The sequence below is a fragment of the Ailuropoda melanoleuca genome, chromosome X (assembly GCF_002007445.2).
Source record: "Ailuropoda melanoleuca isolate Jingjing chromosome X, ASM200744v2, whole genome shotgun sequence".
NCBI lineage: Eukaryota > Metazoa > Chordata > Mammalia > Carnivora > Ursidae > Ailuropoda > Ailuropoda melanoleuca.
In genome coordinates, this window is record NC_048238.1 from 63,214,791 (window position 1) to 63,241,496 (window position 26,706).

The window sequence follows — 26,706 nt, forward strand, 5'->3', positions numbered from 1 at the left end:
CTTTGCATCGGAATCCGGGGATGTACTGTATGGTGACTAACATAATATAATAATAAAATAATAAAATAAAATAATAAATAAAATAAAATAAAATAAATAAAATAAAATAAAATAAAAAAATAAAATAAAATTAATAAAAAAATAAAATAAAATAAAATAATAAAATAAAATAAAATAAAATAAAAAAATAAAATAAAATAAAATAAAATAAAATAAAATAAAATAAATAAGTCATAGGGAAGGGAGGCAAGATGGTGGAAGAGTAGGGGACCTCATCCATCTGGTCCCTTGATTTGAGCTAGGTACCTATCAAATCATTCTGAACACCTGTGAATTCAACATGAGATCTAAGACAAGAATTGCTGGAATTCTACAAATAGAAAAGCAACTGCTTTTTGCAAGGCAGGAGATGAGGAGAAGTGAATCTGAGGCAGATATATCAGAAGATAAAAGGGAGGGGGAGGGAGCCTCTGTAAGCCAGCTACCAGAAAGTAATAAAGCCCTACAGCACAAAATCGAACCTTTAGAAGTCTGCTCCAGTGAGAGATGTCCCTGCCTGAAAGGTGCTCAGCTGGTAAAGCAGGGCAGAATCCTATGTGGAACAGTGTGGTCTCAGGATCCCCAGATCATAGAAAGAATGGGGGTGCCTGAGCCAGCAGAGTTCCCAAGCACTGAATTGGGAAAACTGGTTACGGTCAGGGAGCCCCGAGGGGGCTTTCAGCTCAGTTCACTATAAACCAGTAACAGCAGCACGATCGATCGTGACACCACTCTTGTTTGGGGCCCTTCAAAGGGCAGAAACACAGTGACCCTTCGCCCTCCCCCAGGAGGGGCGGCAGGGATGCAGGCACCATCGGGGACCACTCTCCATGTGGGGGCCCTGCAAGGAGCAGAAAGACAATGACCCTCCACCTTTCCCTGGAGGATCTGTGTCAGCACGCACCACAGGAGTCAGCAAAGTTTGGCACACACAAAGGAGAAGAACTGCTGATCCCTGAGGGTTTATTGAAGAGAGGGGGCCACGACCTTTCAGCTCCAGGGCTGGAGATCATAACATGGCCATTTTTATTTTCATCCTCTAAAAGGGCATGGAAAGCCTTCAGCGAACAAAAGCCACACAGAGCAACCCCAAGAGGCTTACACTGAGCCCTACTCCCCCAGGCAAGGGGTATTATAACTCCGCCCAGGCAAAGACTCCTGAGAATCAGGGCAGCAGGATCCTCCCCAGGAAGACCAGCTGGAACAACTGGCAAACACCAAGTTTACGGGGAACACAGGACTGCAAAACTCCAGTGCTAGGCGAAGAGTGTACAGAATTCGAGGTTTTTTTTCTCACAATTTGATTATCTTTCAGTTAAAAGTTTTCCTTTTATTTTTTCCTTTTCAACGAGTTTCTTATTTTATCAACTCTTTGTTTTTAAGTCTTTTTTAACTTTCATTATCTACATTTACATTTTATAGAGATATTTTGCATTTTTGGTTTTCTATTCACCATATTAAATTTTATTGTTGTATATATACAACTTTTGGGTTCTTCACAATTTTGGGATTTAGTGTCTTCTAACAAACAAACCAAAATACACCCAGGACCAAGTAGATCACGCTGTTCTGACATAGCTGGGAGGTTACCATTTCTCATTATCAGACAAATTCGCTTGTAAACCAAAGACTGTAGTAAGGAATGAAGTATACTATATATAATACTTAAAAGGTCTATCCAATAAGAAGATTGAACATTTACAAATATTTATGCTCCTAACTTGGGAGCAGCCAATTATGTCAACGAGTGAATAACCACATTAAAGAAACATACTGATAATAATACAGTAATAGCAGGGGAATTCAATACCACACTCCCAGCAGTGGACAGATCATCTAAGTAGAAGATCAAAGGAAACAAAGGCTTTGAATGACATAGAGGACCAGATACACTTCACAGATATATACAGAGCATATCATCCTAAATCAACAGAATACACATTCTTCTTGAGTACATAGCACATGGAACATTCTCCAGAACAGATCACATACTGGGTCACAAATCAGGTCTCAACTAGTACCAAAAGACTGGGATTATTCCCTGCATATTTTTAAACCACAGTGATTTGAAACTTGAACTCAATCACAAGAGGAAATTTGGAAGGAACTCAAACACTTAGAGGTTAAAGAGCATCCTCCTAAAGAATGAATGGGTCAACCAGTAAATTAAGAAAGAATTTTAAAAAATCATAGAAACAAATGAAAATGAAAACACAACTGTTCAAAACCTTTGGGATACAGCAAAGGCAGTCCTAAGAGGGAAGTGCATAGCAATACAAGCCTTTATCAAAAAATTAGAGAAGTTTCAAATACACAAGCTAACCTTACACCTAAGGGAGCTGGAGAAAGAACAGCAAATAAAGCCTAAACCAAGCAGGAGAAGAGAAATAAAGATTAGAACAGAGATCAATCGGGGCGCCTGGGTGGCACAGCGGTTAAGCGTCTGCCTTCGGCTCAGGGCGTGATCCCGGCGTTATGGGATCGCCCCACGTCAGGCTCCTCTGCTGTGAGCCTGCTTCTTCCTCTCCCACTCCCCCTGCTTGTGTTCCCTCTCTCGCTGGCTATCTCTATCTCTGTCAAATAAATAAATAAAATCTTAAAAAAAAAAAAAAGAACAGAGATCAATGAACCAGAAACCAAAAGAACAGAACAGATCAACAAAACTAGAAACTAGTTCTTTGAAAGAATTAGTAAGATCAATAAACCCTCAGCCAGACTTACCAAAGAGAGAAAAGTCCCAAATTAATAAAATCATGAATGAAAGAGGAGCAATCACGACCAACACCAAGGAAATACAAACAATTTTAAGAACACGTTATGAGTAACTCTATGCCAACAAATTAGGCAATCTGAAGATATGGATGAATTCCTGGAAACAATCAACTACCAAAATTGAAACTTACAAACTACAAAAACTAAGACAGAAAGAAAAGAAAAACGTGAACAGACCCATAATCAGCAAGGAAATTGAAGCAGTAATCAAAAATCTCCCAAAGAGTCCTGAGCCAGATGGCTTCCCAAGGGAATTCTACCAAACATTTATTTTTTTTAAGAATTAACTTCTTTTTTTTTTAAAGATTTTTATTTATGTATTTGATAGAGATACAGCCAGCCAGCGAGTGAGGGAACACAAGCAGGGGGAGTGGGAGAGGAAGAAGCAGGCTCCCAGCAGAAGAGCCTGATGTGGGGCTCGATCCCAGGACTCTGGGATCACGCCCCGAACCGAAGGCAGATGCTTAACGACTGAGCCACCCAGGCGCCCCGGCTACCAAACATTTAAAGAAGAACTAAAACCTATTCTTCTGAAGCTATTTCAAAAAATAGAAATAGAAGGAAAACTTCCAAACTCACTCTATGAGGCCAGCATTACCCTGATCCCAAAACCAAAGACTCCACCAAAAAGGAGAATTACAGACCAATATCCCTGATGAACATGGCCGAAATTCTCACCAAAATACTAACCAGTAGGATCCAATAGTACATTAAAAGGATTATTCACCACAACCAAGTGAAATTTATTCCTGGGCTTCAAGAGTGGTTCAACATTCCCAAATCAACCAACATGATACATCACATTAATAAATGAAAGGATAAGAACCACATGATCCTCTCAACTGATGCAGAAAAAACATTTAAAAAAATAGAGCATCCTTTCTTGATTGAAATTCTCCACAGTGTAGGGATATAGAAAGCACACCTCAATTGAGAATATCATTCTCAATTGGGAAAAACTGAGAGCTTTTCCTCTAAGGTCAGGAATACAACAGGGATGTCCACTCTCACCACTGCTATTCAACATAGTATTAGAAGTCTTAGCCTCAGTGATCAGACAACAAAAAGGAAAAAAAAAACATTCAAATTGGCAAAGAAGAAGTCAAACTCTCATTCTTCACAGATGACATGATACTTTATGTGGAAAACCCAAAAGACTCCACCCCAAAATTGCTAGAACTCATACAGGAATTCAGCAACATGGCAGGGTATAAAATCAATGCACATAAATCAGTTGCATTTCTATACACTATGAGACAGAAGAAAGAAATCAAGGAATCGATCCCATTTACAATTGTACCAAAATCTGTAAGATACCTAGAAATAAAAACCTAACCAAATAGGCAAAGGATCTATACTCTTAAGAACTACAGAAAATTTATGAAAGGAATTGAGAAAGACACAAAGAAATGGAAAAACATCCATGCTCAAGGATTAGGAAGAACAAATACTGTTAAACTGTCTATACTACTCAGAGCAATCTACACAGTCAATGCAATCCCTATCAAAAGGCCATCAACATTTTTTCACAGAGCTGGAACAAATAATCCTACAATTTCTATCGAACCAGAAAAGACCCCGAATAGCCAGAGGAATACTGAAAAAGAAAACCAAAGCTGGTGGCATCACAATGCCAGACTTCAAGCTATACTACACAGCTGCAATCATCAAGACAGTATGGTACTGGCACAAAAACAGCCACATAGATCAATGGAAAAGAATAGAGAACCCAGAAATGGACCCTCAATTCTATTTTTTAAAAATATTTTATTTATTTATTTCTTTATTTATTTGAGAGTCAGAGAGAGAGCATGAGCAGGTAGGAGGGTCAGAGGGAGAAGGAGAAGTGGGCTCCCTGAGGCTCGATCCAGGATCCCAAAATCATGACCTGAGCTGAAGGCAGATGCTTAAGTGACTGAGGCACCCAAGCATGCCTGAACCCTCAATTCTATGGTCAACTAATCTTCAACGAAGCAGGAAAGAATATGAAATGGAAAAAGAACAGTCTCTTCAATAAATGGTGTGGGGAAAATTGGACAGCCACATGTAGAAGAATGAAACTGGACCATTTTCTTATACCATACACAAAGATAAACTCAATACGGATGAAAGAGGAGAGATGTGAAACAGGAATCCATCAAAATCCTAGAGGAGAACACAGGCAGCAACCTCTTCGACCTTGGCCATAGTAACATCTTGTCAGACACACATCTCCAAAGGCAAGGGAAACAAAAGCAAAAATAAACTATTGGGACTTCATCAAGATAAAAAGCTTCTGCACAGCAAAGGAAAGAGTCGACAAAACTAAAAGACAACCTATGGAATGGGAGAAGCTATTTCAAAATGACATAGCAGATAAAGGGCTAGTATCCAATATCTAAAAAGAACTTATCAAACTCAACACCCAAAAAACAATCCAGTCAAGAAATGGGCAGCAGACATGAACAGACACTTTTCCAAAAAAGACATACGAATGGCCAACAGACACATGAAAAAATGTTCAACATCACTCGGCATCAGAGAAACACAAATCAAAAGCACAATGAGATACCACCTCACACTAGTCAGAAGGATAAAATTAACAAGACAGGAAACAACAAATGTTGGCAACAATACAAAGAAAGGAGAACCCTCTTACACTGTTCTTGGGAATGCAAGCTGGTATAGCCACTCTGGAAAAGAGTATGGAGGTTCCTCAAGATGCTAAAAATAGATCTACCCTATAACCCAATAACTGCACTACTAGGTATTCACCCCAAATATACAAGTGTAGTGATCCGAAGGCACACCTGCACCCCAATGTTAATAGCAGCAATGTCCACACGAGCCAAGCTGCAGAAGAGCCCAGGTATCCATCAACAAACGAATAAAGAAGACGTGGGGTGTGTGTGTGTGTGTGTGTGTGTGTATCTATATCTACAATGGAATATTACACTGTCATCAGAAAGGATGAATACTTACCATTTACATTGATGTAGATGGAACTAGAGGGTATTATGCTAAGTGAAATAAGTCAATCAGAGAAAGACAATTATCATATGGTTTCACTCATATGTGGATTCTAAGAAACAGCACAGAGGATCATAGGGGAAGGGAGGGAATAGTGAATGGGAAGTCATGAGAGAGGGAGAAAAACCACGAGAGACTTTTTCACTACAGGAGACAAACTGAGGGTTGCTGGAGGGGAGGTGGGTGAGGGGATGGGGTAATTGGGTGATGGGCACAAAGGGGAGCATGTGATGCAATGAGAACTGGGTGTTATATGCAACTGATAAATTACCGAACACTACGTCTGAAACTAATGATGCACTACATGTTGGCTAATTGAATTTATACTTTTTTGTTAACTGAATTTAAATAAAAATAAATAAATGAAATAATCAGAGAAAGGCAAAATACCTTATGAGGTCACTTAAATGTAGAATCTATGAAAGAAAAGAAACAAAACCAATCTCACAGATACGAAGAACAGATTATTGGTTGCCAAGGGGTGGGGGGGGTCGTAAAATAAGGGGATCAAGAGGCTCAAACTTCCAATTATGAAATAAGTCATGGGGATCTAATGTACAGCACAGTGACTATGGTAATGTTGTATTGCAAATCTGAAAGTCTGAGAAAGTAAATCTTAAAAGTTCCCATCATAAGAAAATACAATGTTTTAATTTTGGTGACAGATGGTAATTAGACTTATTGTGGTGGTATTTCCCAATGTATTTAAGTGTCCAACCATTATGTCATACACCCGAAACTAATACTGTATGTCAAATACACTTCAATAAGAAAGAAAACATGAAGCCCAAAATACAACAGCACACACAGGTTGTATACACCCTAACACTTACGTAAGAAAAAAAGCAAGAGTTAGGTTTCCAAGTTTCTTACATAATTATCACTTAAAAAACAAAATCACTCATGAGAAAAAAAATTATGCTACATTTGGTTATTTCTCAAAGAAAACACATCACTATTTCACAGAGTAGGAAACTTGTATTTTATATATTTCACATATTTTGGATGAAAATTAAACAATTCCTATCATTTTTCTAACTTAGCTTATACATGACATATATAGACACATATATACATACATGCGTGTGTATTTAAATTGCAATTTTGCATAGAGATATTTAGGAAGTATTAAATGTTACCACTGATAAACTTACGAATCAACATGCAGAACCCTCAGGCCACTTCTTGAACATGCAGCTGCAATGATGGATTCAGGCAAACCTATAAAAACACACACCTATATCACTTAGAATGTAGGGAAAAAATATATACATATATTATATAAATATTACACAAATAGTTCAATGCATGCCATCACTGTGTAAAAAAGTATAACAAAAGAGGGTCATCCTTGTATTCAAACTTCTAACATTTATATTATTATACCATTGGATATTTGTTAAATGTATACTACTTATCCTAAAATTTTACTATGTGGAGATTTTTAAATCAAGCACTTAAATTCTTTTTATATGCAAATTTCCATAAATGAGCAACTATAAAATATCATCCATGTAGCACTTTGTTATTTAGTATCTATGTTCACATACTAGCTCATCTCACTTTCCAAAATTCACTGAGAGTGAAGCATCATCAGCATAAAGAAATAACTGAGGTGCAAATATGTTAACTTACTGCCCAAAGACTTAACATTTTTTCCTATGATTGAAATTTGAATCGAAATCTCACTCCAAAGCCACACAGTGCCTATGAGGGGGAATGGCATACATTTTAAGTTTAAGCAACAGGTTAGCTAGTTTATTTGAGACCTGAAACCATAAAATGTCTAGAAGAGAATACAGGCAGTAATCCAATGTAATATTATACAGCCACATAAAAGGTTGAGATCAAGCCATTTGCAACAACACTGATGAGCCCAGAGGGCATTATGCTAAGTGAAATCAGTAAGACAGAGAAAGAGAAATACCGTATGATTTCACTTATATGTAGAATCTAAATAACAAATGAATAAACAAACAAAAAGCAGAATCAGACCTATAAATACACAGAACAAATTGATGGTTGCCAGAGGGGAGGGGAAAAATATGTGAAAGGAAATGGAAGATACAGGCTTCCAGGTATGAAATAAGTCACAGGAATAAAAGGTACAGCATAATGAATATAATCAATGCTATTTTAATAGCACTGTATAATGACAGATGATAGCTATACCAGTGGTGAGCATGGCATAATGTACACAGAAGTTAAATCACTATGTTATACAAATGAAAATAATGTAACTGAAGTCTGAATGAATGAATGAAGAAAATACTATTTTTAAAAAGAGGCCATTTACAAGATACATTATCTCACTTTCTGGTTAATACAGCAGTTTGAGGAGAGGAGTTAAGAGGGCTGAGGAGTAGGGGACCCCTTTTTCAGCCGGTCCCTGAGTCGAGTTGGATAGGTACCAACCATCCTGAACATCCAAGGAATCAGCATGAGACACAGGAAGATACATCTGGATCTCTACAAATGAACATCTCCAGCGCTGAGTATTGAGGTACGAAGCGGGGAGCCGAGAAACCGCGCACACGTATCGGAAGATAAACGGAAGGGGGAGGAAGCCGCCGTGTTTGGGTTCCGGGAAGCGGTAGCCACCTGCATGGGGGAGCTGGCGGACTCAGGGACCGGAACCCTCAAGAGAGCAGACTGAGACCGTGAGCCGGGGAACGCGCACCACCAGACTGAAACGGAGCTCCGGTGCGCTCACTGGAACCAGACTAAGACGGGGAGCTCCGGAGCGCGTGGGGGCGGTTGGCAGCTGGAGGTGTTAGAAACACAAAGGACACAGACACACCATCCCTGGAAATGATGGCTGGGATGCCAGGTGTGGGGAACAAACCCCAGGACGCTGTAGGGTTGAGCAGCACCCACAGAAACAGAGTTAAAGTGGTCAGAACATCAGTGGAGAACGGTCCGCAATCCCTCTGTTCCGTGACAGAGGCTGAGATTTGGCTACTGCTGCTCTGATTCGCAGAAGAGGCACAGCAAACCACCAGGGAAAGCCGCCAGAAAACAAAAGACTGGAAATACTGGCTCACAGTGTGCCCATCCCCATTCATTCTCGCAAGGGACACGGAGACTCTACCCAAACAGGGTTGCCTGAGTATCAGCGCAGCAGGCCCTCCCCCAGAAGACAGGCTGAAAAATCAAGAAGCCCACATCCCTAAGATCCCTATAAAACAAGTGCGCACTGCCTGGGTCCTGGTCAATAATTTGGGCTCTGGACAACCCCACAACCTCTCCTCATCAGAATGATGAGGAGGAGAAATCCCCCCAGCAAAGAAAAGAAAATGAGTCTGTGGCCTCTGCCACAGAACTAATGGATATGGATATAACCAAATTATCAGAAATGGAATTCAGAGTAACAATGCTCAAGATGATGTGTAGACTTGAAAAAAGTATTAACGAAAATGTTAATGAGAATATACAATCCCTAAGGGCGGATATGAGAGCAAATCTGGCAGAAATTAAAAATTCTATGAGCCAAATGCAGTCAAAACTGGAGGCTCTGACAGCCAGGGTGAATGAGGAAGAAAAACTTATCAGTGAATTGAAGGATGCGTTAGTAGAAGAGAAAGCTAAAATAGAATCTGGGCTCAAAAAAATCCACTCTCAAGAATGTAGGTTACGGGGCGCCTGGGTGGTGCAGTTGTTAAGCGTCTTTCTTTGGCTCAGGGTGTGATCCCGGTGCTCTGGGATCGAGACCCACATTAGGCTCCTCCGCTGGGAACCTGCTTCTTCCTCTCCCACCGTCTGCTTGTGTTCCCTCTCTCGCTGGCTGTCTCTCTCTGTCAAATAAATAAATAAAATGTTTAAAAAAAAAAAAGAATGTAGGCTACGGGAGATTACTGACTCAATGAAACGTTCCAATGTCAGAATCATCGGCATCTGTGAGGGGGTGGAGAAAAACACAGGTCTACAAGAGATATTTGAACAAACTGTAGCTGAAAACTTCCCTAACGTAGCAAGGGAAACAAGCATTTGTGTCCAAAAGGCATAGAGGACCCCTCCCAAGCTCAACCAGGACAAACCGACCCCACGTCACGTCATAGTGCAATTCGCAAATATTAGATCGAAGGATACAGTATTGAAAGCGACCAGGGCAAAGAAATTTCTCACATACCAAGGCAAAGGTATCAGAATTACGTAAGACCTGTCTACACAGACCTGGAATGAGAGAAAGGATTGAGGAGGGCATTTTTAAAGCTCTTTCAGAAAAAAACATTCAGCCAAGGATCCTTTATCCAGCAAGGTTGTCATTCAGAATTGATGAAGAAATAAAGACCTTCCAGAATCGCCAGTCACTGACCAATTTCGTAACCACGAAACCAGCACTACAGGAGATATTAAGGGGGGTTCTATAAAAGTGAAAAAGCCTGAAGAGATACAGAACAGAAAGTTGCAATCTATAGAAACAAATATATTACTGGCAACATGGCATCATTAAAATCATACCTCTCAATATTCGGTCTCAATGTAAATAGCCTAAATGCTCCCATAAAATGCCACAGGGTTGGAGATTGGATAAAAAGACAAGACCCATCCATTTCCTGTCTACAAGANCATTTGCTGTCTACAAGAGACTCATTTTGAACCTAAAGATACATTCAGACTGAAAGTAAAGGGATGGAATACCATCTTTCACGCCAATGGACCTCAAAAGAAAGCTGGGGTAGCAATTCTCATATCAGACAGACTGGATTTTAAACTAAAGAGTATAGTTAGAGACACAGAAGGGCACTATATTATTCTTAAAGGATGTGTCCAACAACTGGATATGACAATTATAAATATATATTCCCGCAACAGGGGAGCAGCAACNTCCACGCAAATGGACCTCAAAAGAAAGCTGGAGTAGCAATTCTCATATCAGATAGACTGGATTTTAAACTAGAGGCCATAGAGAGAGATACAGAAGGGCACTATATTATTCTTAAAGGAAGTATTCAACAAGTGGATATGACAATTATTAATATATATGCCCCCAACAGGGGAGCAGCAAGATACACAAGCCAACTCTTAACCAAAATAAAGAGACATATAGATAAGAACACAGTAATAGTAGGGGACCTCAACACCCCACTATCAGAAATAGACAGAACACCCTGGCAAAAACTAAGCAAAGAATCAAAGGCTTTGAATGCCATACTCGACGAGTTGGACCTCATAGATATATATAGAACACTACACCCCAGAACCAAAGAATACTCATTCTATTCAAATGCCCATGGAACATTCTCAAGAATAGATCATGCTCTGGGACACAAAACAGGTCTCAACCGATACCAAAAGACTGAAATTATTCCCTGCATATTCTCAGAGCACAATGCTCTGAAATTGGAACTCANAGAGGCCATAGAGAGAGATACAGAAGGGCACTATATTATTCTTAAAGGAAGTATTCAACAAGTGGATATGACAATTATTAATATATATGCCCCCAACAGGGGAGCAGCAAGATACACAAGCCAACTCTTAACCAAAATAAAGAGACATATAGATAAGAACACAGTAATAGTAGGGGACCTCAACACCCCACTATCAGAAATAGACAGAACACCCTGGCAAAAACTAAGCAAAGAATCAAAGGCTTTGAATGCCATACTCGACGAGTTGGACCTCATAGATATATATAGAACACTACACCCCAGAACCAAAGAATACTCATTCTATTCAAATGCCCATGGAACATTCTCAAGAATAGATCATGCTCTGGGACACAAAACAGGTCTCAGCCAATACCAAAAGATTGAAATTATCCCCTGCATATTCTCAGACCACAACGCTCTGAAATTGGAACTCAACCACAAGGAAAAACCTGGAAGAAACTCAAACACTTGGAGGCTAAGAACCATCCTGCTCAAGAATGACTCGATAAACCAGGAAATCAAAAAACAAATTAAACAATTTATGGAGACCAACGAGAATGAATACACAACGGTCCAAAACCTATGGGATACTGCAAAGGCAGTCCTAAGGGGGAAATACATAGCCATCCAAGCCTCACTCAAAAGAATAGAAAAATCTAAAATGCAGTTTCTATATTCTCACCTCAAGAAACTGGAACAGCAACAGAGGGACAGGCCTAACCCACTGACAAGGAAGCAGTTGACCAAGATTAGAGCAGAAATCAATGAATTAGAAACCAGAACTACAGTAGAGCAAATCAACAGAACTAGAAGCTAGTTCTTTGAGAGAATCCATAAAATTGATAGACCACTGGCAAAACTTGTCCAAAAACAAAGAGAAAGGACTGAGATTATTAAAATTATGACTGAAAAGGGAGAGGTCACGACCAGCACCATTGAAATTGCAAGGATTATTAGAAACTTTTATCAACAGCTATATGCCAAAAAACTAAACAATCTGGAAGAGATGGAGGCCTTCCTGGAAACCTATAAACTACCAAGACTGAAACAGGAAGAAACTGATTTTTTAAACAGGCCAATTAATTATGAAGAGATTGAAACACTGATAAACAACCTTGCAAGAAACAAAACTACAGGCCCGGATGGTTTTCCTGGGGAATTCTACCAAACAATCAAAGAAGAAATAATACCTATTCTCCTGAAGCTGTTTAAAAAAATAGAAACAGAAGGAAAGCTACCAAACTCATTCTATGAGGCTAATATTACCTTGATNCTACCAAACTCATTCTATGAGGCCAATATTACCTTGATCCCCAAACCAGGCAAAGACCCCACCAAAAAGGAGAATTACAGATCGATTTCCCTAATGAATATGGACGCCAAAAATCTCTACAAATCCTAGCTAATAGAATCCAACAGTACATCAAAAGGATTATCCATCATGACCAAGTGGGATTCATCCTTGGGATGCAAGGGTGGTTCAACATTCGCAAATCAATCAGTGTCATAGATTTTATCCAGATGTAAAAATTCAAAAATCATACGATTCTCTCAATATNCTCTCAATTGATGCAGAAAAAGCATTTGACAAAATACAGCATCCTTTCCTGATTAAAACCCTTCAGAGTGTAGGAATAGAGGGTACATTTCTCAATCTCATAAAAGCCATCTATGAAAAGCCTACTGCAAGCATTATTCTCAATGGGGAAAAGCTGGAAGCCTTTCCCTTAAGATCAGGAACACGACAAGGATGCCCACTCTCGCCACTATTATTCAACATAGTACTAGAAGTCCTTGCAACAGCAATCAGAAGACAAAAAGGGATCAAAGGTATCCAAATCAGCAAAGAAGTCAAACTGTCTCTCTTCCCAGATGACATGATACTCTACATGGAAAACCCAAAAAAGGAATCCACTCCCAAACTATTAGAAGTTATAGAACAATTCAGTAAGGTGGCAGGATACAAAATCAATGCCCAGAAATCAGTTGCATTTCTATACACGAATAACGAGACTGAAGAAAGAGAAATTAGGGAATCCATCCCATTTACAATAACACCAAAAACCATGCGTTACCTTGGAATTAACTTAACCAGAGACGTAAAGCACCTATATTCTAGAAACTATAAATCACTCTTGAAAGACATTGAAGAGGACACAAAAAATTGGAAAAATACTCCATGCTCATGGATCGGAAGAATTAACATAGTTAAAATGTCCATGCTACCCAGAGCAATCTACACTTTCAATGCTATCCCGATCAAAATACCGAGGACATTTTTCAAAGAACTGGAACAAATAGTCCTTAAATTTGTATGGAACCAGAAAAGGCCCCGAATCTCCAAGGAACTGTTGAAAAGGAAAAACAAAGCTGGGGGCATCACAATGCCGGATTTCGAGCTGTACTACAAAGCTGTGATCACAAAGACAGCATGGTACTGGCACAAAAACAGACACATCGACCAATGGAACAGAATAGAGAACCCAGAAATGGACCCTCGGCTCTTTGGGCAACTAATCTTTGATAAAGCAGGAAAAAACATCCGGTGGAAAAAAGACAGTCTCTTCAATAAATGGTGCTGGGAAAATTGGACAGCTACATGCAAAAGAATGAAACTTGACCACTCTCTCACACCATACACAAAGATAAACTCCAAATGGATGAAAGACCTCGATGTGAGACAGGAATCCATCAAAATCCTAGAGGAGAACATAGGTAGCAACCTCTACGACATTGGCCAAAGCAACCTATTTCATGACACATCTCCAAATGCAAGAGAAACAAAAGAAAAATGAACTTGTGGGACTTCATCAAGATAAAAAGCTTCTGCACAGCCAAGGAAACAGTCAAAAAAACTAAGAGGCATCCCACGGAATGGGAGAATATATTTGCAAATGATGCTACAGATAAAAGACTGGATCAAACTCAATATGCGAGAAACAAATAAATCATAAAATGGGCAGAAGATATGAACAGACACTTTTCCAATGATGACATACAAATGGCTAACAGACACATGAAAAAATGTTCAAAATCATTAGCCATCAGGGAAATTCAAATCAAAACCACACTAAGATACCACCTGACGCCAGCTAGAATGGCAAAAATTGACAAGGCAAGAAACAATTGCTGAAGAGGATGTGGAGAAAGGGGATCCCTCCTACATTGTTGGTGGGAATGCAAGTTGGTACAGCCACTCTGGAAAACAGTGTGGAGGTCCCTTAAAAAGTTAAAANAACTAAGAGGCATCCCACGGAATGGGAGAATATATTTGCAAATGATGCTACAGATAAAAGACTGGATCAAACTCAATATGCGAGAAACAAATAAATCATAAAATGGGCAGAAGATATGAACAGACACTTTTCCAATGATGACATACAAATGGCTAACAGACACATGAAAAAATGTTCAAAATCATTAGCCATCAGGGAAATTCAAATCAAAACCACACTAAGATACCACCTGACGCCAGCTAGAATGGCAAAAATTGACAAGGCAAGAAACAATTGCTGAAGAGGATGTGGAGAAAGGGGATCCCTCCTACATTGTTGGTGGGAATGCAAGTTGGTACAGCCACTCTGGAAAACAGTGTGGAGGTCCCTTAAAAGGTTAAAAATTGAGATACCCTATGACCCACCCATTGTACTACTGGGTATTTACCCCAAAGATACAGATATAGTGAAGAGAAGGGCCATATGCACCCCAGTGTTCATAGCAGCATTGTCCACAATAGCTAAATCGTGGAAGGGGCCGTGATGCCCTTCAACAGATGACTGGATTAAGAAGATGGGGTCCATATATACAATGGAATATTACTTATCAAAAAGAACGATTACTATCAAAAAGAACGATTTCTCAACATTTGCTGCAACATGGACAGCACTGGAGGAGATAATGGTAAGTGAAATAAGTCAAGCAGAGAAAGACAATTATCATATGATTTCTCTCATCTATGGAACATAAGAACTAGGAGGATCGGTNCAGAAGGGAGAGTGAAGCATGAGAGACTATGGACTCTCAGAAACAAACTGGGGGCCTTGGAGGGGAGGGGGGTGGGCGAATGGGATAGGCTGGTGATGGGTAGTAAGGAGGGCATGTATTGCATGGTGCACTGGGTGTTATACACAACTAATGAATCATTGAACTTTACATCAAAAACCAGGGATGTACTGTATGGTGACTAACATAATAAAAAATCATTAAAAAGAATAAAAATAAAAAACATTAAAAAATACAGCAGTTTGAAAAGAACATTAGTGTTCTGGAATCAAATTGAGTCACAACATAAAGCTGGTTATCACAAAGGTAATACATATTACTACTACAAGTACTAACAAAGAAAATCACAAATTACCAAAGATGATTTCATAACATAAAAATTTCAGATGCTCACCATAGTCAATACACTATATTGTACATTCAAGACCGTTCCATAACTTTGTATTATAAAATCTACCATTTCAGTAGAAACTATTAAGAATCATTTATATCAGACAAAGCATGTTTTGAATTTAGTGCAATTCTATAGTACTACCACTGACTCTTAAATGAAGTACACTGATCCTCTTGGATTTTTAAGTAGTAGAAAAGAAACAGAACCATTTTTTGTCAAGGGTTTAAAACTACACACTAAGCATCAAGGATTTCAAGAAAAGGGACAGTTTATACATACAGAAGAAACTGACACAATCTAGCTAAAAAACCACATTAAACACAAGCTCCAGCTGCATTCACAGAAGAACTAGAGTTCACCAGTGGTAACTACTGTGCATGTGCAGTGTTTGGTTCACAAAGTTCTGACTAAATGTACTGAAGACAACCATTAAGTACCAATTACTGGAAATAAGCCATCATAAACTTTCAACCTTAACTTTGGATAATAATTCACAGAGAAAACATAGTAAGAATTTGTGATGTAGAAGGAACTAGGAGAAAGTTAGTTTTAAATAGTTAAGCATACTTTGTTCTTCAAACAGTTAAAACTGTATTGTTCTAACGTCTTTTACCTTAAGACTATCGGAACTTTTTACACCTAAAGTAACTTTTCTTACTAATGAAACACAGTCACTGTGGTGTTTCAAAAGCTGCTAAACATCATAGTTAAAAAGGACAATAGGAAAGAAATATTCAGGAAGTAGAATCAATACGTTAACGCATGTAATAATGACAGCATTAATAATATACCACCAAACATTAGTATAGGGCTTTATGGTTCACAATATCTTTTCACATACATCACCTCATTTATTCCTCATTATAATCCTGGGAGGCAGGTATTATTATCAATCTGAGAAAACGGGATGATAAAAATAACTTGCCAACGATCAAGTAATTCAGTAATTTGATGTCTCAAATTCCAATTACCATGGTAAATTCACTCTCTTCAACTTGGACATGAGTTTGAGCATGAGGATTCGAGGGAAGGACAGCAGCATAAGGAAACGGGCATGGTCTCAATCAGATAGACCTAGGCTTGAATCTTAATTTTGCTGCTTAACTAGCTATGTGACCTCACACAACTCACCTGCCATCTCTGAGCTTTTGTTTCTTCATCCATCAATGGGAATACCACCATTTACCTCACAGGACCATTAAGTTGTTGGAGGATACTTGCTCTATAAAAACTACCTACTTTTATTATTGTTCAGTAAGATATTTTAGAAGCAATACATTTTCATCTAAATACTACTCCAAACATACATCTACTTTTCCTAGATGCCAACTCCAATGGCAAGCAGTAACAAAATTACTCCTCTATGTGGCTCTATTAGGTCTTACTCTGGATAGGCAAATATGCATGTGGTTATTTCCAGGGCTGCAATCAACAGTCAGAGGTTGTTATCTCCGGCTGACAAAGCAAAGCCAGGGACAGATTTCAATACTGAACATGGTTTGAGTCCAAATACGCAACACCAAAATAACTATCCTTTGTGTTTTATACTTCTATCCAGACATTCCCACTAGTTTGTGAAATTGACAGGTTGTTCCTACATTAAATGGCGAGGGCCTATTATCTTCATGCTTAGAATGATTAAAATAACAAACTAATAATACAGTTAGTAATGTCTTCCCAGATCTCATATTTCTTCCCACCCATTTAATAAACACTCAGTTAGTTCCTTGAACAGAGGAAGCATGTAGTAGATTCTCTATAAATATTTGCTGAAGGAAAGAAAAAAAGAGAAAATGGGGAAAGGGAAGATAGAGAGAGATGAAGCAGACTTTGACAGATGGTGAGGAAAAAAAAAGGTAAGATTAAGACAATTCCTAGCCTAAAAGAGCTCAGTCTAAAAAATAAGAATCTAAAGGGATTGGGACGCCTGGGTGGCTCAGTCAGTTAAGCATCTGCCTTCAGCTCAGTGCATGATCCCAGGGTCCTGAGATCAAGCCTGCATTAGGCTCCGCTTCTCCCCGTCTGCCCCCCCCACTTGTGCACACGCTCACACTCTCTCTGACAAATCAATCAATAAATAAAATCTTTTTAAAAAGGAAGGGAGGGAAATCCAAACGGGGAGAAATCAGAGAGGGAGATGAATGATAAGAGACTACAGACCCCAGGAAACAATCCAAGGGTTTCAGAGGGGAAGAGGGTAACAGAGTGATGGGTATTGAGGAGGTCATGCGCTGTGATGAGCACTGGGTGTTATACTTAACTAATGAATCACTGAACATTACATCAAAAACTATGTACTATACAGTGGCTAACTGAATATAATAATTAATTAAAAAAGGAATTTAAAGGGATTAAAATAATAATTAAAACTATTATAGGAACACAATGGAAAGATGCAGTTCCTCTGTGGAGCAGTCACTGAAAGCTCCAAACAGCAGAGGACACTAGCTGCATCTTTCAAGATCTGTAATAACACAACTGAAGAGTATCAAAAGAAAGGTGAAAGAAAAAAGGAAAGTGGAAGGGAGTATTCCTGGCAAAGGGTGAAGGGAGAACCAAAAGGTGATGTTCAGAAAAGTATCTGGAGCCAAACTGTGGAGTCTGAACTTGGAACCTGAAAGCAACAGGGAATCTCGAAAGGAGTTTAGCCAGAACAACATGGTGAAATCAGTATTTCAGAAAAAATAATTCTAGTAACAGCATGAAGGATGAACTTGCATAAAATTGGAGCTTTAAGTTTCAGGGGTTTTTTCTTAATTATTGTTTAGGAAAAGTTAACATATTTAAACTTCTTGGTCTTATCGATAATTTAGCAAAATAAGTAAAATAACTGCTTGTTTTGTTTAAATTCATATTTATAAGTTCGATTTTAATAGCATTTAAACCCTTGACTGATTAAAAAAATGAAACCTTTTTTTTAACACCTGGAACCATAAAAAGTGAACTACTTCTGAATCATTACTCAAATTCACACAATGTCCTGTGAGGCTTTTATACAAAACATGCATAAGCTTACAATGAATTATATAGTCTCTCCCACAAGGAAAAGCCAGACATGAGTTAGAAACAGATAACCTAAATCAGGGTCAAATCACAAAGCATTAAACTGGAAACACACTGTAAAATATGTGAGTACAAATATACAATCACCATGTTTTCAACTACAACATGGGACTCATAATATATCTCACAGGAATGTAGGGAGGAATAGGCACAAAGGAATATAAAACACTTTACACGGTGCCTCTTAGCATGTCACTGACATTAAATAAACTGGTTCTATTCCCTTCTCTTCCAACCCCTTCAGTAAGATTAGTTATTTGAAGAGGGGGGAAAAATCACTTGTTTACTATTTACTTAAGTTATCTTCAAAGATCTAAAAACTTAAAAGTTTTTGAAAAGAAGTCCATTAGCCTTTCCTATATGTAAATTACAGGCTTTTTCCATATGTTCACTAAAGTAGTTCATCCAACACTTAGTATCATTTAAATATTCCACATTATTAAATATGATTATTAAATTCATTTGTGAGGCCATATCACATAACTCTGCCAAAAGACTGCATAAAAAATATCTCATTCTGATTCAAGACCAACAACACCTTTTACTAGCAAGTCATTTTTATCAAACCACCCAAGTAAATATTAGCATTTCTTAAGTTTATAATGGGGGAAATTAAGGTTTGATACTTCACGTCTTTTTCAGTTGAGATTCTGTGTAAAGTTGACAGCTAGAAAAAATACATTAAAAGCTTATAGAATGCTATATGATCATATATACAAACACGTATAGTCCCAGATTTCTGCAATTTTCCAAAACCTGTCTAGATAAGATAGATATGTTTCATTCTCAAATGAAGGAGCTAGGCTAAAATCAGAACCAAAAAGGTATGAAATTAAAAGAAAAGATTCTTGAAAATACTAAAGATTTTATTTATTTGACAGAGAGAGAGACACTGAGAAAGGGAACACAAGCAGGGGGAGTGGGAGAGGGAGAAGCAGGCTTCCTGCCAAGCAGGGAGACCGAAGCAGAGCTCGATCCCAGGACCCAGGGTCCTGACCTGAGCAGAAGGCAGACAGCAGAAGCTTAACAACTGAGCCACTCAGACACCCTATTTTCAAGAATCTTATCTAAAATATTTTATAGGAATGAAACCATTATTCATTCATTTTTCAAAATCCCCTTTTAATCCAAATCCTTAATGTTGAACTCCATCTTTTACAACTATAAAATTTAGGTTAGTTTTCTATGATCTACTCTTAAATCTGTATTAGTGTCTGGAATTGATTTTTCCTGATGCTATACTTACATAAGATAAACATAAAATAAAGTACTTACACCACTCCCAGCATATTGAACAATAAATAATAGAATCCCCTGACAGAACTTTGATGACCTGGCAAAGCCCAAGTGCTTTCAGCCCGAATCATATGAAACCATAAATCACTCTTTATTTTATAGAACATTTCAAAATGGATCCCTGTTTTCTACCTTGAAAGTCATTTCATGTGTTATTTATAACCAGTGAAGACCAGAATGGAAAGAAAATTACATAGAACTAGAAAATTTACTGTAACTATTTTTTACAAAGAATAACTTTTTTTAGGAAAAAATATAGAACTACTGTACTGGCAAGGAAAAATTTGTGGGCATGACAAGCTTTTAGAGAGCCACATTCCTTACTACTTAACCCCATGTACAGACTTTCTGCACCACCATCATAAAAAAGCACAAACAACGTTAGAACTGAGTAAACTGACTAAAATGAGCAACGCAAAGTAAAACTACATGTTTAACTCACATAGCAGTCACTCAAATAAATGACATCACAAAATTAAACAGAAATAGAATTTCAACCAAGGTTCAAGTAGTTTTGTTCATTTCTATTAAATTCTAATTAAAAGTTTCTTTTATTTACTTTTTAGCAGTTACCTGAAAAAGAGAAAAAAGTGTCAGTGAAGCAGCCCAAGGAACGACCAAGAAGTACAGATAAAAATAGTTCTTAAATTGACAATTATCTCAATTCACTGTCTCATACAAAATACTGAACATATAAATAAGTGTACTAATGGAGTATCTACGGATTTCTTCCTCCTGGGAGAAAATAGTTATTAATGCCTAAGTAATCTTTAGAACTTTACAAAAGTATATATTATCCACTAAATATTAACTTACAAAATTTATGTTAACATTTTAAAATTCAATATAGTGTGAGCTTTGAGTGTTAAATAACAAGAACACTGTTCTAATATTCAGGGTACTGAACTAAGCATCCAGAAAACTGGATTCTTGTTTTCAGATCTATACTAAGTAGTTGGAAAGTCATTTAACCTCTTTGGAATCCAGCTTCCTTACAGATATTCTTATAGTTAAAATGAAGGGCTTGAAATAAATGACAAGTTTGTGGCAAGTTCTCAAAGGTGAATGTTAAAGGTCATCAACAACTTGGCCTCCCAGACGTTCTTGGGCAAATGTCTTTACCTTAAAAAAATGAAAACAGAACTCTGGGGAAGATGATATGAGCAGCAAAGTTGTTGAATCTCCCCCAGGATTCCCATAAAGATAGAGAATGTAACCAAAATATCAAAACCAAACACGTAGGGGCAACAAAGCTAGGTGACAAAATATGATGAACTCCAAAATACAAGTGGATCATTACAAATCATCGATAGCTCTAAGATCCACATGTTATCAGAAAGTGTCCGTAAGAAAATAAATGAAAGACAAATTTGTGACAGCACTGAAAGCCAAAGAAACACAAAACTGCTATTAAGCATTCACTGGAAACTTAGCAGGCCATTTGAGAACAGCAGCCACAATTGGGAGGAATTCTGCAAGCTCCAACCTATGGATGAGTGCAAAAGAACCCATGGGAGGGCTAGAGTGGTGGGGAGAATGGGAGTGGAGTTGGGCCCTACAAATTTAGGAAACCAATGAAGCAAACTCTCCCTATAGATAAATACCTGAACTGAGGAGTAACTTGGGAATCTAATCCAAAGTCAGCAGAACAGGAAAAATAGGCGCAAAGGAAAGAGAAGCTCCAAAGAAAACTAGGAGAGGGTAACACAGCCAGCAGATCTCAGGCTACATTTTTTATTACTTTGTGAAAATGAAAAAAGCGAGATCTCGAACAGTGATGTTAGAAAAGCTATCCTGACCCACACTACCCTTTAAAAGCACATAGAAAAATTTCATTAAAAATGAGCAACACAGGGGTGCCTGGGTGGCTCAGTTGTTAAGCGTCTGCCTTCGGCTCAGGGCGTGATCCCAGCGTTCTGGGCCGCGTCAGGCTCCTCCGCTGGGAGCCTGCTTCTTCCTCCCTGCTTGTGTCCCCTCTCTCGCTGGCTGTCTCTCTCTCTGTCAAATAAATAAAATCTTTAAAAAAAATGAGCAACACAAAAGGATCTTGGTTGAATCCTATTCAATGTACAGTTAAAAAAAGATACAGAGGGGCGCCTGGGTGGCACAGCGGTTAAGCGTCTGCCTTCGGCTCAGGGCGTGATCCCGGCCTTATGGGATCGAGCCCCACATCAGGCTCCTCCGCTATGAGCCTGCTTCTTCCTCTCCCACTCCCCCTGCTTGTGTTTCCTCTCTCGCTGGCTGTCCCTATCTCTGTCGAATAAATAAATAAAATCTTTAAAAAAAATAAAAAATAAAAAAAGATACAGAATAAGGAGTGAAATAATATCCCGAGAGACAATGAAATAAAAGCATGCCAGAAAGACATGCTCACAAATTAGATAAAAACTATAACCTAACTACAGTAATAGAAGCTTAAAAAAAACAAAGAAATATAAGAAAATGATAGAAGCTCTGAAAGAACATAAATCAACATTAGAAGAACTCAGAAGTGTGATTAGAGAATAGTAACATTCGAAAAGAGTGAAATGACTCAAGAAGAAATTAAAGAAAAAATTATTTCAGAAATAAAAATTAATCTAGAAAGAGCACTAGAGCAAACACAATGGATAAATGCCTTAGGAAAAACAAGATGCAAACAAGGGCATAAAGGTACTGGAGTTATGGTTCAAAAAGAGAGGCCTTATCTGTTACGTACCTGTTCAAATATTTACAAATAGAATATGATATCTTGAATTTGCTTAAAAATAATAGGGCTGGACAGTGAAATGAGAAGATGGGGGGCTGGGGTACAGAGAACACAAGATGGTCCATAAATTGGTAACTGCTGAAACTGGGAGATTGGTACAAGGGGGTATCTTAGTCTACTTTTTTATGTTTAAAATTTTCCATAATAAAAAGTTTTAAAAATAAAATTTAATACCAAATTTTGGACAGCTAATGAAAGCTGGGGACTCTACCAAATAAACAATCTCTTGGAAAGCAGAGATTTAGTATTCTGTTTTTACCTACATAGAGAAAAATGTATCAACTCAAATTCTCTTAATGAAAGTTTTACTAGTAATGTAAATATTTGCTGAAGACTTATTCCATGCCAGGAAATGAAATAAGCAGATTCTACTACAACTGATTTTTACTTACTTTTCATTACAATAATCTTTGTTTTATCAATTTATTAAAATGATCTTTTCACAGCAAAGAATATCCCAAGCGAGCTCCCTTCAGACATCATAATAATATTTAACTTGTGATGAAAAAATAGTTTCCTTGTTCAGCACATATTTTATTTCTGTGCCACAGAAGAAAAGTGAAATTTATTATATTACCTATAAAGCTATGGGACGAAAACAGATGAGACTGTGTACTCATTCCAAGAACGCTATAATCATGAAATAACCTTCTTCCCTTATTTAAAATCTTACCATGAAATCCACTTTTTTAAAAAGTAGAGAAAAACAAACTATGAGCCTTATAAATTAAATCTGAAAGGGCTTCTGAATTTCTTCTTTCAAACCATACAACATTCCATAAAGTAAAAACACTTCAAATTAACTTTTAAACGTAGTCTCATTAGGTATTTAAGAGAAAACTAGCAACATATCATTTAGGAAACATTAATAATTATGTTATCCTGCTTATTAAAAAGCTGAACAGTGATTGCATTGAGTTTATTCAAACAGTTGAAGGATAATTTTTTATCTAATGAAAATTACAATTTTATTGCATTAAGAATTTCATTTGGGCTACTGCTAGAGAGAAGGCAGGGCAAACCGCCCGTGGACAAACAGCCTGGAAAGAGTGATCTGAAGAGCACCTGGGGCACACGAGTGGGAAGGTTATTTGCTCATTTTAGAGCATGTCCTGTAGAGGCAGCATTCACAGAGAACCCTCCAGGAATAACGGAACTGGCAGATGCCATTTCCCTCTGTCCCAGAGGGAAATGAACAAATATATTTAGAATATTCCATCCAAAAACAGAATTCACATTCATTTTAAGTGCACATGGAACATTCTCCAGAACAGATCACATAACTACCCCATAAAACAAGCCTCAACAAATTAAAAATCAAAGTCAGACCACAAATTTCTTCTGATCACACTATGTAACTAGAAGACAACCATAAGAAAAAATCTGGAAAGACCACAAATACATGGAGGTTAAACAACATGCTATGAAACAATGAACGGGTCAACTAGGAAATGAAAAAAGAAATAAAAAAGTACACGGAAACAAATGAAAATGAAAACACAACAGTCCAAAACATTTAGGATGCAGCAAAAGTGGTTCTAAGAGGAAAGTTTATAGCAATAAAGGCCTACCTCAAGAAGCTAGAAAAATCTCAAATAACCTTACACCGAAAAGAGGTAGAAAAAGAACAAACAAAACCTAAAACCAGCAGAAGTAGGGAATAGAGTAGTAATAAATGATAGATATAGAAATTTAAAATACAATAGAACAGATCAATGAAACCAGGAACTGGTTCTTTGAAAAAAATAATAAAACTAATAAACCTCTAGCTAGACTTATCAAGAAAAAAAGAGAAAGGACTCAAATAAAATCACAAATGAGAGAGGAGAATAAAAACCAACACCACAAAAAAACAGTTATAAGAGAATATTGTGAAAAACTATACACCAACAAATTGGACATTGCAGAAGAAATGGATAAATTTCTAGAAACATATAAACTACCAAAACTGAAACAGAAAGAAACCGAAAATTTGAACAAACCAATAACCAGCAAGGAAACTGAGCTAATAATTAAAAAAATCCTACCAAACGAAAGTCCAGGACCAGATGGCTTCAAAGGCAAATTCTACTAAACATTTAAAGAACAGTTAATACCTATTCTTCTTAAACTATTTCAAAAAATAGTAAAGGAAAGAAAACTCCCAAATTCATTCTACGAGGCCAGCATTACCCTGATACCAAAACCAGATAAAGACAACAACAACAAAAATCTAGGCCAATATCTCTGATAAACACAGATGCAAAAATCTTCAACATAATATTACTAAACCAAATTCAACAATAGATTTAAAAAATCATTAATCAATGATCAAGTGAGATTGATTCCTGGGGTGCCAGTGTGGTTCAACATCTGCAAATCAATCAATGTGACACATCAGTAAGAGAGAATAAAAACCGTATGATTATTTCAATAGATGCAGAAAAAGCACCTGACGAAGTACAACATCCATTCATGATAAAAACCCTCAACAAATAAATAATAAACCCTCAACAAAGTAGGTCTAGAGGCAGCATACTTCAACATAATAAAGTTCATATATGAAAAACTCACAGCTAACATCAGCCTTAATGGGGAAAAACAGAGCTTTTCCCCTACGGTCAGGAAGAAGACAAGGATGTCCATTCTCACCACTTGTATTCCACACAGAAATGGAAACCCTAACCACAGCACAGACAACAAAAAGAAACTTAAAAAGCATCTAAATGGATAAGAAAGAAGTAAAACTCTCACTATTTGCAGATGACATGATACTATATATATAAAACCCTAAGGACTCCACCAAATATCTGATGGGAACTGATAGACGAATTCAATAAAGTCACAGGATACAAAATCAATGCACAGAAATCTGCTACATTTCTGCAAACCAATAATAAAGAAAGAGAAATTAAGAAAACAATTCCATTTACAATTGCACCAAAACCAAAAAGATACCTAGAAATAAATTTAACCAAAGAGGTGAAGACCTGTACTCTAAAAACTGTAAGACACTGATGAAAGAAATTCAAGACGACACAAATGAAAAGACGTTCCATGCACATGGACTGGAAGAACAAATATTGTTAAAATGTCTATACTACCCAAAACAATCTACACATTTAGTGCAATCCCTTCAAAATACCACTAGCATTTTTCAAAGCTAGAACAATCCTAAAATTTGTATGGAACCACTGAAGACCCCAAATAGCCAAAGCAACCTTGGGGGGAAAAAAAAGCAACACTAGAGGCATCAAAATTCTGTACTTCAAGTTCTATTACAAAGCTATGGTAGTCAAAACAGTATGGTATTGGCACAAAATTAGACACACAAATCAGTGGAACAGAATAGAGATCCCACAAATGAACCCAAACTATGCGGTCAACTAATCTTTGACAAAGCAGGACAGAACGAATATCTAATGGAAAAAAGACAGTCTTTTCAACAAATGGTGTTGGTTAAACTGGACAGTAACATGCAAAAGAATGAAACCGGACCACTTTTTTCACCATACACACAAGTAAATTCAAAATGGATGAAAGACCTAAATGTGAGACCTGAAACCATGAAAATCCTAGAGAACACAGGCAGTAACTTCTTTGACATCAGCTGTAGCAAGTTTTGTCTAGATAGGACTCCCCAGGCAAGGAAAACAAGAGCAAAAATAAACTATTATGAGTACATCAAAATAAAAAGCTTCTGCACAGCAAAGGAAACAATCAACAAAACTAAAAGGCAACCTGTGGAATGAGAGAAGATATCTGCAAATGACATATTCAATAAAGGGTTAGTATCCAAAATATATAAAGAACTTATAAAACTCAAAACCTAAAAAACCCAAATAATCTAACTAGAAAATGGGCAGAAAACATAGACATTTCTTCAAAGAAGATATACAGATGGCCAACAGATACATGAAAAGATGCTCAGCATCACTTATTATCAGGGAAATGCAAATCAAAAGTACAAAAGTAAAATGTGGTTATTACCTCACGCCAGTCAGAATGGCTAAAATCAACAAGACAAG

General features: G+C 37.5%; 1 protein-coding gene across 3 annotated transcripts in view; it reads right to left on the reverse strand.

Annotated features, from left to right (window-relative positions):
- Nucleotides 1–26,706, reverse strand: part of CHM (CHM Rab escort protein) — a 191,574-nt gene that overhangs the window by 152,548 nt on the left and 12,320 nt on the right. For all 3 annotated transcript variants that reach the window (XM_034649138.1, XM_034649137.1, XM_034649136.1), the window contains exon 2: nucleotides 6,975–7,041. In XM_034649138.1, the coding sequence (XP_034505029.1) occupies nucleotides 6,975–7,041 (67 nt within the window). The remainder of the gene's footprint in view (nucleotides 1–6,974; nucleotides 7,042–26,706) is intronic.